Source organism: Diabrotica virgifera, chromosome 4, assembly GCF_917563875.1.
Source record: "Diabrotica virgifera virgifera chromosome 4, PGI_DIABVI_V3a".
Lineage (NCBI taxonomy): Eukaryota > Metazoa > Arthropoda > Insecta > Coleoptera > Chrysomelidae > Diabrotica > Diabrotica virgifera.
Genome location: NC_065446.1, coordinates 139,184,028 through 139,198,653, shown reverse-complemented (window position 1 = coordinate 139,198,653; position 14,626 = coordinate 139,184,028). Strand labels below are relative to the sequence as shown.

Genomic DNA, 14,626 nt, shown 5'->3' with positions numbered 1-14,626 from the left:
GAAATACATAGGGAAGAAGAAGAAGAAGAAAAAGAAGATGGAGGCAAAAGAGAGGAAGGTTCCTCGGCAGAAATTGTAGAGAATGCAGAAGCAGAAGCTGAAGGAAAAAAAGAAAGCCAAGGGGAAGCAGGATGGCAGGATATAGAAGAAAGCATCCTGGCAACTTTCCTGTTCGATGAGGGGGAAAGAATCGAAATGCAACAAGTAAAAAAAAGAAAGGGGGATAGTCTGGAGATTAATGAGAAATTTAAGAAGGAGAAATTAGAAGAGAGTAAGAAATACTCTGAAGAAACGGATAAAGAGAGGGTCCAGAGGAAGATAAGGGAGATGCTCGATATCCTAAACACGGATGGATCCATAGAACAAGAGAGGATTAGAATGAAGAAGCTACTGGGGGAAATAAACACGATTCAAAATAAAACCAGCCATATCCAAGTGTCAAAAGGAGAGGAAGAAGAGATAAAATGCGAGCAATGTCAATTAAAGGTAGAACAAGACAGGCAGAGAAAGGAGACAGAAAAAATAATAGGGATCCTAAACAAAGGGGGAGACTCAAACGCATTTAGCCAAATCTACAAAAAGAAATGGGAAGAAAAGGTCTTTGAAAAAACGAAGTGGGAACAAGGTGGACTACAGGAAACGGTAGAAAAGAAAGAATGCTTAATAATAACGAAAAACGAAATAACAGAGGGGGGGATAGAAAGTGTAATAAGAACATATAGGGAGGAAGTCTTTGAACTCATAGAGGGATGCAAAGAGGGGGACATAGAGTACATCGAGAATGCTAAGAGAAGCTCTATGGCTAGTCAAAAAAACCAGTGGTATACATACGTCACAAAAATAAAGAGACACGGGATATATGAGATGGCCGAGAAGGCCATCAAGCAGATAAAAGAAAGGGAGAAGCAACCGGAAACGGTTAGAGTAATCGTCAATAATGAAATTAATAAAGACGATGTGCGGAAGTCACTAGAATTCGTGGGTCGGGGGGAGAATATTAACTGGGAAATTATAGTAAGAGGAAAGGAAATGGATAGAGAGGTGAGAAACGAACAAGAGGAAGCCCTCCTAATTAAAACGGGAGAAAAAACATACACGGACGTGCTTAAAGAAATGAATAAAAAGATCGATATCGGGAAGATAGGAGTAAAAGTCGACAGATTAAAAAAAACCGAAGGGGGAGATATCCTCGTTAAATTAAAAGGGAGGGGAGCCGCGGAAAAATTAAAAAAGAAATGGATACAAGGATGTCTGGTATGAACATGGCCATACGGAAAAAAGAAAATTATTTTACGATAACGAAGTTGGACCCTGGAGTAACAGAGAAGATACTACATAACGCCATAAAAGCCTATACGGGTATCCCTACAGAAGAAGTGGATATAAAAACGCTAAGAACTAATAGGCACGGGGAACAGGTGGCTACTATAGCCGTACGCCCAACAAAAGCCGAGGAACTGAGGAAGTATAGCACAATATGTATAGGCTGGGTGGTATGCCCGATCATGGAAAAGCATACGCCCGTAAGATGCTACAAATGCCTCTTATATGGGCACAATACATATGAATGTAAGGGTGAAAGCAGGGTAGCGTGCTGCTACAACTGCTTTAACAGCGGTCACACGGCGGCGCAGTGTAGCAGCACTGCCTACTGCCTGACGTGTAAAGAAGAAGGGCACCGCATGGATCGCATGACATGCCCAGCCTATAGGGCGTGTGTATATGGCAGAGTGGGAAAGGGAGCCCTCTAAGAAATTCGTAAAAAAAAGAAGAAAAAAAGCGAAAAGGTGAGAGATGGTCTCCTGGAGAACGGGGGTGGGCCCATATACAGTCCACCTGTGGCACAGGAGACCGTCTCTCGCAGGGTTTCGTTTGAAACATCTACGAGAAAAAATAGACCTAATGCACTGTTATTTATTTATATTAATAATATATTTATATTTCTTTATTTTTATTTAACGAAAAATTTTATTTATACAAACCCTATCTATTTTATTTATATTTATACAAATTTTATTTATTTACTCTATTTAACTATTTTATCTACACTTATTTATTTATTTATTTTAGTTCTTAGGTGTTTTAATTTATTGACGAGACGCGAATCCGACGCAGTAACGACCTCAGGGAACTGAACCAAAACGGACCTCAAGGATCAACCTGGTATACGGATATTGCAGGTGAACGTGGGCAGAGCGCGCCGTGCGCACGACCTTGTCCACGCAAAAGCCTGCAAGCTAGAAACAGACCTGCTCATCGTCCCAGAACCAAACAAGAAGATTACCTCAGGCGGTGGTTGGGTCCAGGATGACGGAAAAAACGTGGCGGTGCTCATTAAAAACGGGGATGTGGGGGTGCTTAGCATCGTCAGGGGGGGAAACCATATCCTTATTAGGTTGAGGGATTTCTGCCTCCTGGCATGTTACATATCTCCCAACATCCCTATGTTGAGATACAAAGCCATTGTAGATGAAATAATGAACGCCGCCACGAATGAAAAAGAAATTCTGGTCGCCGGGGACATAAATGCGAAATCCAGGTTATGGGGTTCCCCCATAAATGACAAAAAGGGGGACCTGTGGAATGAATGGATAGCCCAGGCTGGCCTCCAAGTATTAAACAATGATAAACCAACCTTCGTGAGGGGGGCCAGCCAAACACACATTGATGTCACGTTCGCGAGTGAGGGGTTATCCAGAAGAGTACACGAGTGGGATGTCCTCGACGATCAATTATTCACCTACCACCGTTATATAAAATATGAAATAAAGGTAAAAGGGGGAGTAAGGCGGTCGATGGGTCACACGGAAATCTATTTCAATAAAACCATGTACCTATCGGAGGTCAGAAAGATCAATGAGGAAGAGATTTCTGACCTTGGTCAATTGAGAAGAGCACTAGAAAACGCTGCAAAGTTGGCCACCGTGAAGAGAAAGGAAAATAAAAAATCCCCCTACTGGTGGACGGATGAGATAGAAGGTCTACGGGAGAGATGCCTCAGAGCTCGTAGGAATTACACGAGAAGCCAGGGCAACCTCGAGCTGAACGAAATATACAAAGATCTAAAGAGAACTCTAAATAAAAAAATAAGACAGGAAAAAAGAGAGAAGTGGCAGACCCTGATAAAAGCATTGGAAGACGATATATGGGGCGACGCATATAAAATTACCATGAAGACGTTGAAGATCATGGCCCCATATAAACTTGACGAGGACCAGCGGATGGAATCAGCTGAACTCCTCTTCCCCACCAAGCAAACCCAGAATTTTGTAAAAATCTATCCAACAATGGTAGAGGAGTTTACAGAAGAGGAAATACGAACCGCTGGTCAGGAAATGAAGACGGGGAAAGCTCCCGGCCCCGACGGGCTGCCACCAGAGGCAATTAAGATAGTAGCAACTGAGAAACCAGGCTTGATCAGAAGAATATATAACGACCTACTGCAGAAACAAGAGTTCCCCAGGGACTTAAAGGAGGCGAACCTAGTTCTTCTCCTGAAGCCTGGGAAACCCCCCGACTCAGCATCCTCTTATCGGCCAATATGCCTCCTTGACTGCCTTGGTAGGTTCTATGAGGTTCTATGAGGGACATCAAGAAGAGGATGGAGGGCATGTTGGAAGATGAGAGAGTGTTATCAAATCAACAGTATGGGTTTCGTAAAGGTAGATCGACAGTCGACGCCGCGACCTGGATAAGGGACGCGGCAAAAACAAGCAAGAGGAGATGGGTGGTCCTCGTTCTGTTGGACATAAAAAATGCTTTTAACTCAGCAAACTGGGGCCTTATAGTAGACAGAATCGTCGAATGGGCCCCAGAATATGTGTCCAACATAATAAAGGACTACCTATCTGACAGAACCGTATGCATATCGAAAAAAAAGAAGAAAGAGATGACCGCGGGAGTACCCCAGGGGTCAGTCCTGGGACCCTTACTATGGAATATATTATATAATGGGGTACTAGAAGTAAACAAGGAGAGAGGAGTGAGAGCGATTGCATACGCGGACGATCTAGCTTTACTAATCGAAGACGACACGAATAGGGGAATAATAGAAAAAGTTAATAGAGCCATACGAAAGACCGCGGCTTGGATAGAAAGAAACGACCTAAAGTTAGCAGTAGAGAAGACGGAAGCCATAATCTTGAGGGGACCGAGAAAAAGAAATGATATTATATTTGAATACAAAGGCTCCGCAATAAGACCCCAGAAGACAGTGAAATACTTAGGTATAATATTCGACGGCAGGATTGCATTCGGACAACAAGTACAGGAAGCATGTCGGAAGGCAGAAAAAAGGACCTCCACACTAAACAAGTTGATGCCAAATATAGGGGGTCCAGGATCCCAGAAAAGAATGGTGATGCTACAATCAATCCTATCTATAGTTTTATACGGGGCCCCAGTGTGGCACGAGGTCCTTCGAATGAGGAAGTACAAAGACATGCTTCTTAGGGCCCAGAGAAAACCTCTGATCAGGGTGTGCAGCGCGTACAGAACCGTATCAACCATTGCCTTACAGGTGGTGGCTGGTGCTGTACCGGTGCACATCCTGGCCGGAGAAAGAGTCCGAATGTACCAAAGGGGCAAGGAGGCAATAGGTTCAGGACCACAAGAAAGGACGAGAAGTCTACAGATGTGGCAGAGGGAATGGACAGCCGAAGTCGAGAAGGCAGCCTGGACAAGATCCCTGATTCCGGATGTGGTGAGATGGTACGATTGCCGGCATCGGCGCGTCAACTATTACTTCACACAGTTCTTGACGGGACATGGATCGTTTAGGAAATTTACCTATCGTATAGGGAAGACCGGGGACGATCTGTGTCCCGACTGTGGAGTGGTGGATGACGCGCAGCATGTTGTGTTTGAGTGCCCTGCATATCACGCGGGGCGTACCGAGCTGCAGCTGGGGCTGGGATCCCCTCTAGGCGAGCCTCATGAGCTAGTCGATAAAGCTATCGACAGCAAGAGAGACTTCGACCTGATCATTGCTTTTGTCACCAAGACAATCAAGCACAAAGAGGAAAAAGAGAGGCGTCTGCAAGCGGGATGACCAATCGTCATTATTTATTTTTTTATTCATTTTTTTAACGTGTTTGTGTCATGCAAGGCAGTCAGCGGGGGAGGACCCTTTACATCCAATCTACGCTGACTGCCCTTATTTTATATTATTTATTATGTTTTATCGATCTATTTATTTATTTATCAATTTTATTTATATAATATTTTACCGTTTTTGTTCTAATCTTATTTAAATGTGGTGCATGTCTCAAGAGGCATTCAGTAGGGGACTTTTACCTTCTACTCAGGCTGAGTGCCTCTTGTGTTTCTCGTTCTGTTTCTGTTTTGATTTATGTTTTCCTTGTTCTACCCGTGTTCGTCCTGGGGCAGCTGGAGGGGGAGGACCTCTTACATCCAACCTACGCCAACTGCCTCCTTGTTTTAAGTCTGAGATTTTTAATGAATATGTGTATTGAATGAATGAATTGATGAAAGTAAGAATGTTTGGCGTTGCTCGTAATTACCAACTGGTTCTGTTTTGCTAGTTCCATCGTGAGGGGGGGCATTCTGGTCGCCCTGCCCGCGGGAGGGTTGCGCTGGACGGTCGCTTCACCGGCCGGTCTGGCGTGAGGCTCTTGCGGGGAGGAGGCTAGGAGGCCGCCAAACTCATGGAATGCACGCGAAGAGTGCCGGAGGGGAGTTAAGAGTAAGGTCGGCGGGTCAGATATGCACGCTAAGTGCGGTTCCAGACCCGTCGGCTGGAGAAAGAGGGGGTGAGTTTAGTCGGTAGGCGGCCTCGGCCCGCGGTGAAGCGTGCCGGACTGAATCCGACACACCTGGGACATCTTCCCAGAGGGTCTTTTGAAGATTCTCACCTCCCCAAAAAAAAAAAAAAGGCTGTGTTGCAATAACCAATAAACGAAATTAAACTTACCATAGCTCAAATTGTAGGTTTTTTAATTTACTACAACTTTCTATTAAAAAGCTTTTCTCTAAAATCAATATCCTAAGCTGCAAAATTAAAAAACCTTAAAAATTGCAAATTTAACAAATGAAAACCGCAATAACAAAAAAAGCTCACAATATTTTTGGTCACATTTTAGTAGAAGTTATTCCTGGCATCGTCCTTTACAACAACTGATAGGTTTCAAAAATTCCTGAATTATATCCTGAAATCGACCTATTTTTCACCCACAGCCTGGAGTAAACCCGGATCGGCAGCGGTCTCGATTAATCCGACTTATCGAGATTCCACTGTACTTCAAAAATTGGCAAACTCACAGACTCGCGTCATAATTCAGTGAAAATATTTAATAGCAAAATTTTATTTTTAAAAATATTTCAAATAAAAATCTTACAAATATTACAAAAATATTTTGGTCAATATCATCCACTATTTCATATAATCCATTATTCTAATAAAAATTATGAAATATTCTGTACTAACATGATATAAATAAAAGATTAGTAGAAATAATTTTGTTTTATAATTAAATGAAAGGTTAACATCTGTATAACGGACTTCCCTTGTTGAATAAATTAACAGTATATATTTCATGCGTCACTGTCAGTCGTCATCATGATTTTTTGTTATAGAGAAAAATGAATATGTCACTATAAAAGCTTCGTTTCAAAAAATCATAACCAATAGGGGAATAGTCATAAAAATTACTTACATTCCACCCAGTCCTTGGTTGCAGGGCTATGCAAGGTGAAATTCTGGAACAACTCTTTGTTAAAAGGTGAAGGGTTTGACTCATCCCGGAACTGTTCAGTTTTAATAGGCGTATTTAATATTTCATTTTTTGATTCCTCTTTTTCTTGCTTCTGTTTACCTAATCCATCTTCTTTTTCTTGTTTTATTGTAATACCACTGTCTATTGTGCTCCCCTTTGAATGTGTTTGAATCTTGTCACATGGACCATCTGGATCTGGCTTTATGTTTTTGATATGACTGAAATGAGTTTTTAAGATTAGAATATTGTAATTGAAAGTGTTATTAATAAAAATAACTAATGAAGACTCAGATTTGAATACAGTAGAACTCCAATTATCCGTATGCGGATTATCAAGACAGAGGAATCTGTGCTATGATTTTCTATTACTCAAATTGCATTTTTGAGGTTTTATCAAAATAACTTCACCATAAATCACTTGACGGAGACTCCTAATGAATGATTTATTTTTCTGTTATCTTTTTATGGTGGATACATAACTACATAATATTATGTACGTATATGGTAGACACATTGTATGTATATATACGAACATATCCTATTAGAGGTAAAACTCACTAAGTGCACTTTTTTGAGATTCTAACATTTTCATCAATTTGAACTAAATACGGTACTGCCCAACTCTAGAGAAGTCACCTGGGGCTCTAACCCTTCTATGTGCTGAGATAATTTAGGGTACAATTCACTAAGTGTGTTATTGTGAATTTCGGTTTCACGGCAAAACTCATTAAAACGTATTATTGCACTTAGTGAATTTTTCCTTCCAATATGGAGTGCAATATTGTGAATTTCGGTTTCAGGGTAAAACTCATTAAAACTTATTATTTCACTTATAAATACTATTTTGCAATTAAGCAGGCGACTTTTGTGGCTGTTATAAATGCTGAAAGAATTATATTTATTTTCGAAGAACGAAACTTTGTTGTTCAGTTTGTTTAGTTAAACATCCAATAATTGTGTTCAAGGAAAAACTCATTAAGTACAAAGTGTAGTTAGTGAGTTTTACCTCTAATAGGATATCATCATCCAATAATTGTGTTCATCGAAAAGCTCATTAAGTACAAAAATTGACCTAACATTGATTGTATCATAATTCCTGTGACTAAATATGGTTTAAAATACATATATGTTTTATTTATTCTTTAAAGTTGCATTAAAAAAATTCCAATATTCAAGTCAGGTTAAAAAACAATTTGTACCTTTAAAGCGATTTTTCTCCACTTTCTATTGAGTTTTACCTCTAATAGGATGGTATGTATTATATACAGGGTGATTCATTAAGAATGTCCAATCTCTGAGACGTATATTCTAGACCAGCGGTTCTCAAACTGTGGTACATGTACCACTGGTGGTACATATCACTATTTGAGGTGGTACACAAAACACACAAAAAATTAAAATAGTAGTACTTAGTAAGTCTTGGTAATACAATCTAAACATATAGGTGGTACCAAAAATAATAAATGAACTGTAGGTGGTACATGACTCAAAAAGTTTGAGAACCGCTGTTCTAGACCTCAAAATATTAAGATTTAACCCAAATCACTTAAATAAAATGTGGCTCGTTACTGAGTTACAGGGTGTTTTATTTAAAAATTTAATAACTATTTTTACCCAGTGCTTTAAAACTGTTTGACATATCCTTGTCAAACTTGGCAGAAAATGTTTGTACTGTACATACTACTAAATTATGTTAAATCAACGTTTCAGGCTACTACCAGAGGCGTACGACAGGGGACAGTGAATGGTTTACCCTTCCCAAATTCTACGCCACTGGCGGAATTGCTATTTTAGCGCAATATTTCGATTCTCCAATAATTTCTATGTAAATAATACACTATTATTTATAGTTTTCGAGATATTTGAAGTTGAAAATGAAACGACAGAGCTATTTTGATTAATGTATTGTACCCCTTCATTTTTAACTTCAAATATCTCGAAAACTAATGATTTTATCGGTACGAATGAAGAATATATTATTTACACAGAAAGTATGGGAGAATCTAAAAATTGCACTAAAATACTAATGCCGCCAGTGGCGTAGAATGTGGGAAGGGTCAACCATTCACTTTCACCTGTCGTGCGCCACTGGTAGTATCCAGAAAGGTTTATTTAACAGTGTTTAGTAAGGTGTACAGTACCTACACTCTCTGCTAAGTATGATAAGGATATGTCAAATACTTTTAAAGTACTAGATACAAATAGTTAATATTTATGTAATAGGGATGTTTGATTTAAAAATTATTTATACTCAGTACCTTAAAAGTAATTTAAATACCTTTATCATACTTGCCAAAAAGTGTAGCTACTGCACACGCAACTAATATATTTTAAATAAACATTTCTGTGTACTAACAGAGGCGTAAGGAGGAAAGTGAATGGTTGACCCTTCCCAAATTCTACACCACTGATAGAATTGCTATTTTAGCATAATTTTTAGATTCTACAATACTTTCTATGTAAATAATATACTCTTCATTCGTACCGATAAAATCATTAGTTTTCGAGATATTTGAAGTTAAAAGTGAAGGGGCACAATACATTAATCAAAATGGTTCTGCCGTTTCATTTTCAAGTTCAAATATCTCGAAAAATAATGACTTTATCGTTATGAATAAGGGACCGTTCAAGTATTACGTAACGCAGGTTGGGGGGGGGGGGGGTCAAAAATCTTCAAAAATTGCGTTACGCAATAGTTAAACTCCCATAAGAGTGCGTTACGTAGGGGCTCCCTAAAGACTAAATTATTTATCTAGAAAGTATTGTAGAATCGAAATATTGCGCCAAAATAGCAATTTCACCAGTGGCGTAGAATTTGGGAAGGGTAAACCATTCACTGTCCCCTGGTCGTACGCCTCTGGTAGTAGCCAGAAACGTTTGATTATCATAATTTAGTCGGGTGTAGGTGTACGGTAACTACACTTTCTGAAAAGTATGACAAGGATATGTCAAATAGTTTTAAAGTACTGGTTAAAAATACTTATTAAATTTTTAAATAAAACACCCTGTAACTCAGTAACGAGGCATATTTTATCTAAGCAATTTGGGTTAAATCTTAATATTTTGAGGTCTAGAATTTACAACTCAGAGATTGGACATTCTTAATGAATCACCCTGTATAAGACATAAATGTTCGGATTATTATCCATGCTTTTAAATTTGTTAAGTACATTGACTTTGAAATTTATTAGACTCTGCCAATTATTGTACAAGTGCGTATTACCAAAGATTGCTGAATGAAATAACTTAGTTCATTCGCCATGGTTACTCGGTGACGAAAAATAGATAACGATGAGAAGAACACACACAAAACAACGCTTCGATGAACGAACATTTTTACTTCGTACATTTAAGTTATTATAATTTGTTTTAGATCCGTTATAATAAAGTTTATGTGAAATTCTGAAAATTCTTCACCACATGATCAACTACAATTATCCATGCCACGTCCGGTCCTGAAGAGCATGGATAATCGGGGTTCTACTGTATTGTGCCAACATACAAATAAAAACCAAGACATTGCAAATAGACTAATCATTCTATTAGAGGTAAAACTCACTAAGTGCACTTTTTTGAGATTTTGACATTTTCATCAATTTGTACTCAATACGGTACTGTACAGCTATGGAAAAGTACCAAGTGTTTAAAGCCTTCTAATTTGCTGAGATAATTTATGGCACAATTCACTAAGCGCATTATTGTGAGTTTCAGTTTCAGAGGTAAAACTAGTTAAAAAACTTATTATTGTACTTAGTGAATTTTTCTTTACAATCTGGAGCGCTGAATCGGTACTTAGTGATCTTTCAAACAATATGTTAGTAAACATAAACGTAGATTGAGTTCCATGATTTATCAATATCTGATAGCAAGAGTGAAGATAGGTGAAATTAAAAGTGCACTCAAAAGAATTTTTGTTTTTTCAACTTATTGTGTAGATTCGCAGTTTTAATTCCATTGGAGGTTAGATGTTTTAATGTTTTTATGTTTTAATTTCCACATTTTGTACTATAATGCATTTTTTGTGACTTATTTCTTTCATTTTGAATCCCGAAGTCTTGATAATTTAGGACAGGGAGACAAATTCATTAACTTTGCAATATCCAATTATTGTGTTCATGGAAAAAGTGATCAAGTACAAAATTAATCTAATTTCATGTGAAGAAACATGGAATAAAATATCTGTTTTTACTTACTCTTTAACCCGGGGACAGTCATGCTCTTTTCTGTCAGACGATCAGTCTTTTGTTTTTATTTTATAGTATTTTTATTTACTTACGTTAAAAATATCTATTTCAACACGAGGGATACACTAAAATGGAACAAATGCTAAAATAAAAAATAACGGATTCAAAGAAATGGAAGAAACACTAAAATAAAACCACAGTGTGTAATTCCGCTGGTATGTTGGGCTAATTTTAGCACAAAGTGTCTACAACTGTTAATATAGTTCGTTTAGATATGTATAGATATCTGAGTACAAAAAGACTCTTAGACACAATACAAAGAATTTATACTCGAAAATTTTAACCTAACCTTGTTTTTTGTGCAAGAATGCAATATCTAAAGAAGAATTAAACAAAAAAATTAGATGCGATCTCTGTAATACCCAGTTTTGTTAATCATGTTCTGGGATTAGCTCAACGGAAATAAGAGTTTTGCAACTTGCTAGCACTAGAAAATTGAAGTTTGAATGTGATAACTGTCAATCATCTGCAACCATTCTCAATCCTGCTATTGATGGTAAGTTTCAGGCGCTAAGCACTTTGAGGCTTTACTAGATCCGATGAACGCTGGCTATCAAAAATCAGTTGAAGAGTTGAAAAATGACATTGTTATACTTCGTGAGAGCAATATTCAGATGATTCATACATTAAATAGGTGTAGCGGTTCAGTGTCCTTGTTAAACATGAACGCGACATCGCTGGCTAAGGACACTGTTGTACTATCCCCTTCAGTTCCTTGTCCACCACCAGCACCACCTGTCTTCGCCGAAAATGTCTCGGGGATTCCAACTGATTCCATACATGGAAAAGCTCAATATAGGACTACTACTTCAAAGAAACCACCCAATGTTAATCATAAAAACAATGTTCCACTTTTGCAGAGGTTGTTGGTACCGTTGCCGATGCTGATTTTGCCGGAGTTGAGCGAATGAGATTTATTCACTTAAATAATATTAGCCCCGGTGTATCCGAACATCAGTTGTGTGATTACATAGTAAAAAAACATTCCTTGTTGAAGAAAGATTTTTCAGTTAAAGCATTGAAATCTAAGGTAAGCCGCACACCAAAGAAACATGAAACGAAAAACATGAAACGTGAATCATGTTTCATGAAAATAAAACACTGCTAAACAAATCTCAAAGTCCGCCTACCAATGAAACGAGTGTGATTCATGCTCATGACACATTTTTATTTTCGGAGAGTTAGTCCGCCTACCAATGAAACGAGTGTGATTCATGCTCATGACACATTTTTATTTTCGGAGAGTTTCATAAATGGCCGGACGTATATTTGTTTAGCAGTGTTTTATTTCCATGAAACGTAATTTACGTTTCATGTTTCTTTGATGTGCCTAACGATTACTATTGCTCTTTTAAAATTGGTATTCGTCAATCATTCTTTGAAGCTGTGCTGCAGCCAGATGCATGGCCTGCTAGGGTCACAGCTAGAGAGTTTGTGTCAAGACCTCCTCGACTGTCTCACAATGCAGGCGGTTCACGTACAAATGAATGACTTTTAGGTAGTGTCAATTCTGACGAACTGAATATTTGTGGTCAAAATGTTGGAGGTCCACATGCCAAGATTTCTATACTGAAGCCCAGCATTTCCACAACAAATTATAATGCATCAAATGGCTATTACAGTGTTTATTATCAAAATGTTAGAGGACTACGGACCAAATTATCTGTATTGAAGCGCAACATTTCCACAACAAATTATAATATTATTATTTTTACTGAAACTTGGTTAAATGGTGAATTTCATGATGGAGAATTAGGTTTCGATGACTATAATGTATACAGAAGAGATCGTTCCGCAGATACGAGTACCTTACAAAGAGGCGGTTGAGTTTTAATTGCAGTTTACAAGTCCTTCACAAGCCGTCAGTTGGACACTTCTCGAACTATTGAAAACTTGTTTTAGTTGGTAATAATTGTCCTCAAGTGATAGGTAGTGTTTATATACTACTCTGGGCTAATTAGCAAAATTCATGGAAAAGTTATTTACCAGCAATTTTATTGCTGGAATCGAATTATAAGATCCTATATATTAATAATATAGGTATGCAAAGTCCGCAGATAGTGTGCTACTTTTTTTATAAACAAAATGGCGCCCGAAAATCGTGTTTTTTTCAATTTTTGCTCTATAACTCCAAAGATTTTAACTTTACACCAAAAACACCCAAATAAAAATTCACCGCAATTAAATTCTGCATAGAGATATGTTTTTCCCGATTTGCTCCGAAGAAAATTTTCCTCGGAAAATGCGGGTTTTCCCAACAAAATCTCTAATTTTCAAATAAAGTTTTAAGTAAGTAATTATTAATCAATAATTAAATAACTTAGTGAGATCAAAGCTTTCTTGGTATAGATTGTAATTCCAGAAGCCGGTGAAAATTAAACGAATATTTTAGCAACAATTCAATTGTTAATTAACAATTTACGATCGCAATAATAACCAAAATAATCATGATACATTGATCAAACTTATAAAGATTATAAAGATGAGATGCTTATTTAAAATTTTATCGACAAAATATAAACTTTTCGTTTTTTTGCATAATCTTTAAATTTTGAAAAAAAAATAGTTATAATACGCTGGTCTAATTAGTAAAGTACAAAGAAAGGTTATTTACCAGCAATTTTATTGCTGGAATCGAGTGTTATGATCCTATATATTAATAATATAGCTATGCAAAGTCCGCAGATAGTGTGCTACTTTTTTTATTAACAAAATGTCGCCCCCAAATCGTGTTGTTTTCAATTATTGGTCTATAACTCCGAAGATTTTAACTTTACACCAAAAGCACTAAAATAAAAATTCACCCCAATTTAATTCTACATAGAGGCGTGTTTTTCCCGATTTTCCTCGGAAAATGTGGGTTTTCCCAACAAAATCTCGAATTTTCAAACAAATTTTTTGGGCAAGTAATTATGTATCAATAATTAAATAACTTGGTTAAATAAAAGCTTTCTTGGTATAGATTATAACTGCAAAAGCCGGTGAAAATTAAACAAATATGTTAGCAACAATTCAATTGTTAATTAACAATTTACAGTCGCAATAACAACTAAAATAATCATGAAACATTGATTAAACTTAGAAAGATTATAAATATGTGATGCCTATTTAATATTTTGTCGACAAAATATAAATTTTTCATTTTTTTGCATAATCTTTAAATTTTTAACAAAAATAGTTATAAACAAATTAACATTTCTCAGAAATTGTTTATTATATTATAATTTAAAAAAATGCTTAAAATGCGTATTTCTAAGGTCTTGAAAACGAATGCTTTAATATTTTTTTCCAACCATTTGCAAAAAAGTTATGAAACAGCAAAGTAAACATACGATTACTCCGTTTTTTATAATTTGTTTTAATTGTTTCAAAGCTTAAAAATGAGTTTATGGTACAAACTAATTACTCTCAAAAAATATCAAACATTAGTTCAATGGTTATATATTAATCAAAGATTAAAAATGTTTTTTTTTTGTAATTTTTAGCGCGAAAATAGGCTTGATACAGAGCCGAAGCTTAATTTTATTTATTAACTACTGTACATCGCGGGCGGTTGTCGCTTCGAGTGAAAATGTTATTAGCTACGGTATTGTATTAGTCTGCTTTCGCGCGTGTAAATTACAAAAAAAAAAATATTTATAATCTTTA

The 14,626-nt window shown here is 37.0% G+C and overlaps 1 protein-coding gene across 2 annotated transcripts in view; it reads right to left on the bottom strand.

Moving 5' to 3' along the window:
• LOC126883144 (histone RNA hairpin-binding protein) overlaps positions 1–14,626 on the bottom strand; it is a 125,872-nt gene that overhangs the window by 40,031 nt on the left and 71,215 nt on the right. For both annotated transcript variants that reach the window (XM_050648399.1, XM_050648398.1), the window contains exon 2: positions 6,675–6,952. In XM_050648399.1, the coding sequence (XP_050504356.1) occupies positions 6,675–6,952 (278 nt within the window). The remainder of the gene's footprint in view (positions 1–6,674; positions 6,953–14,626) is intronic.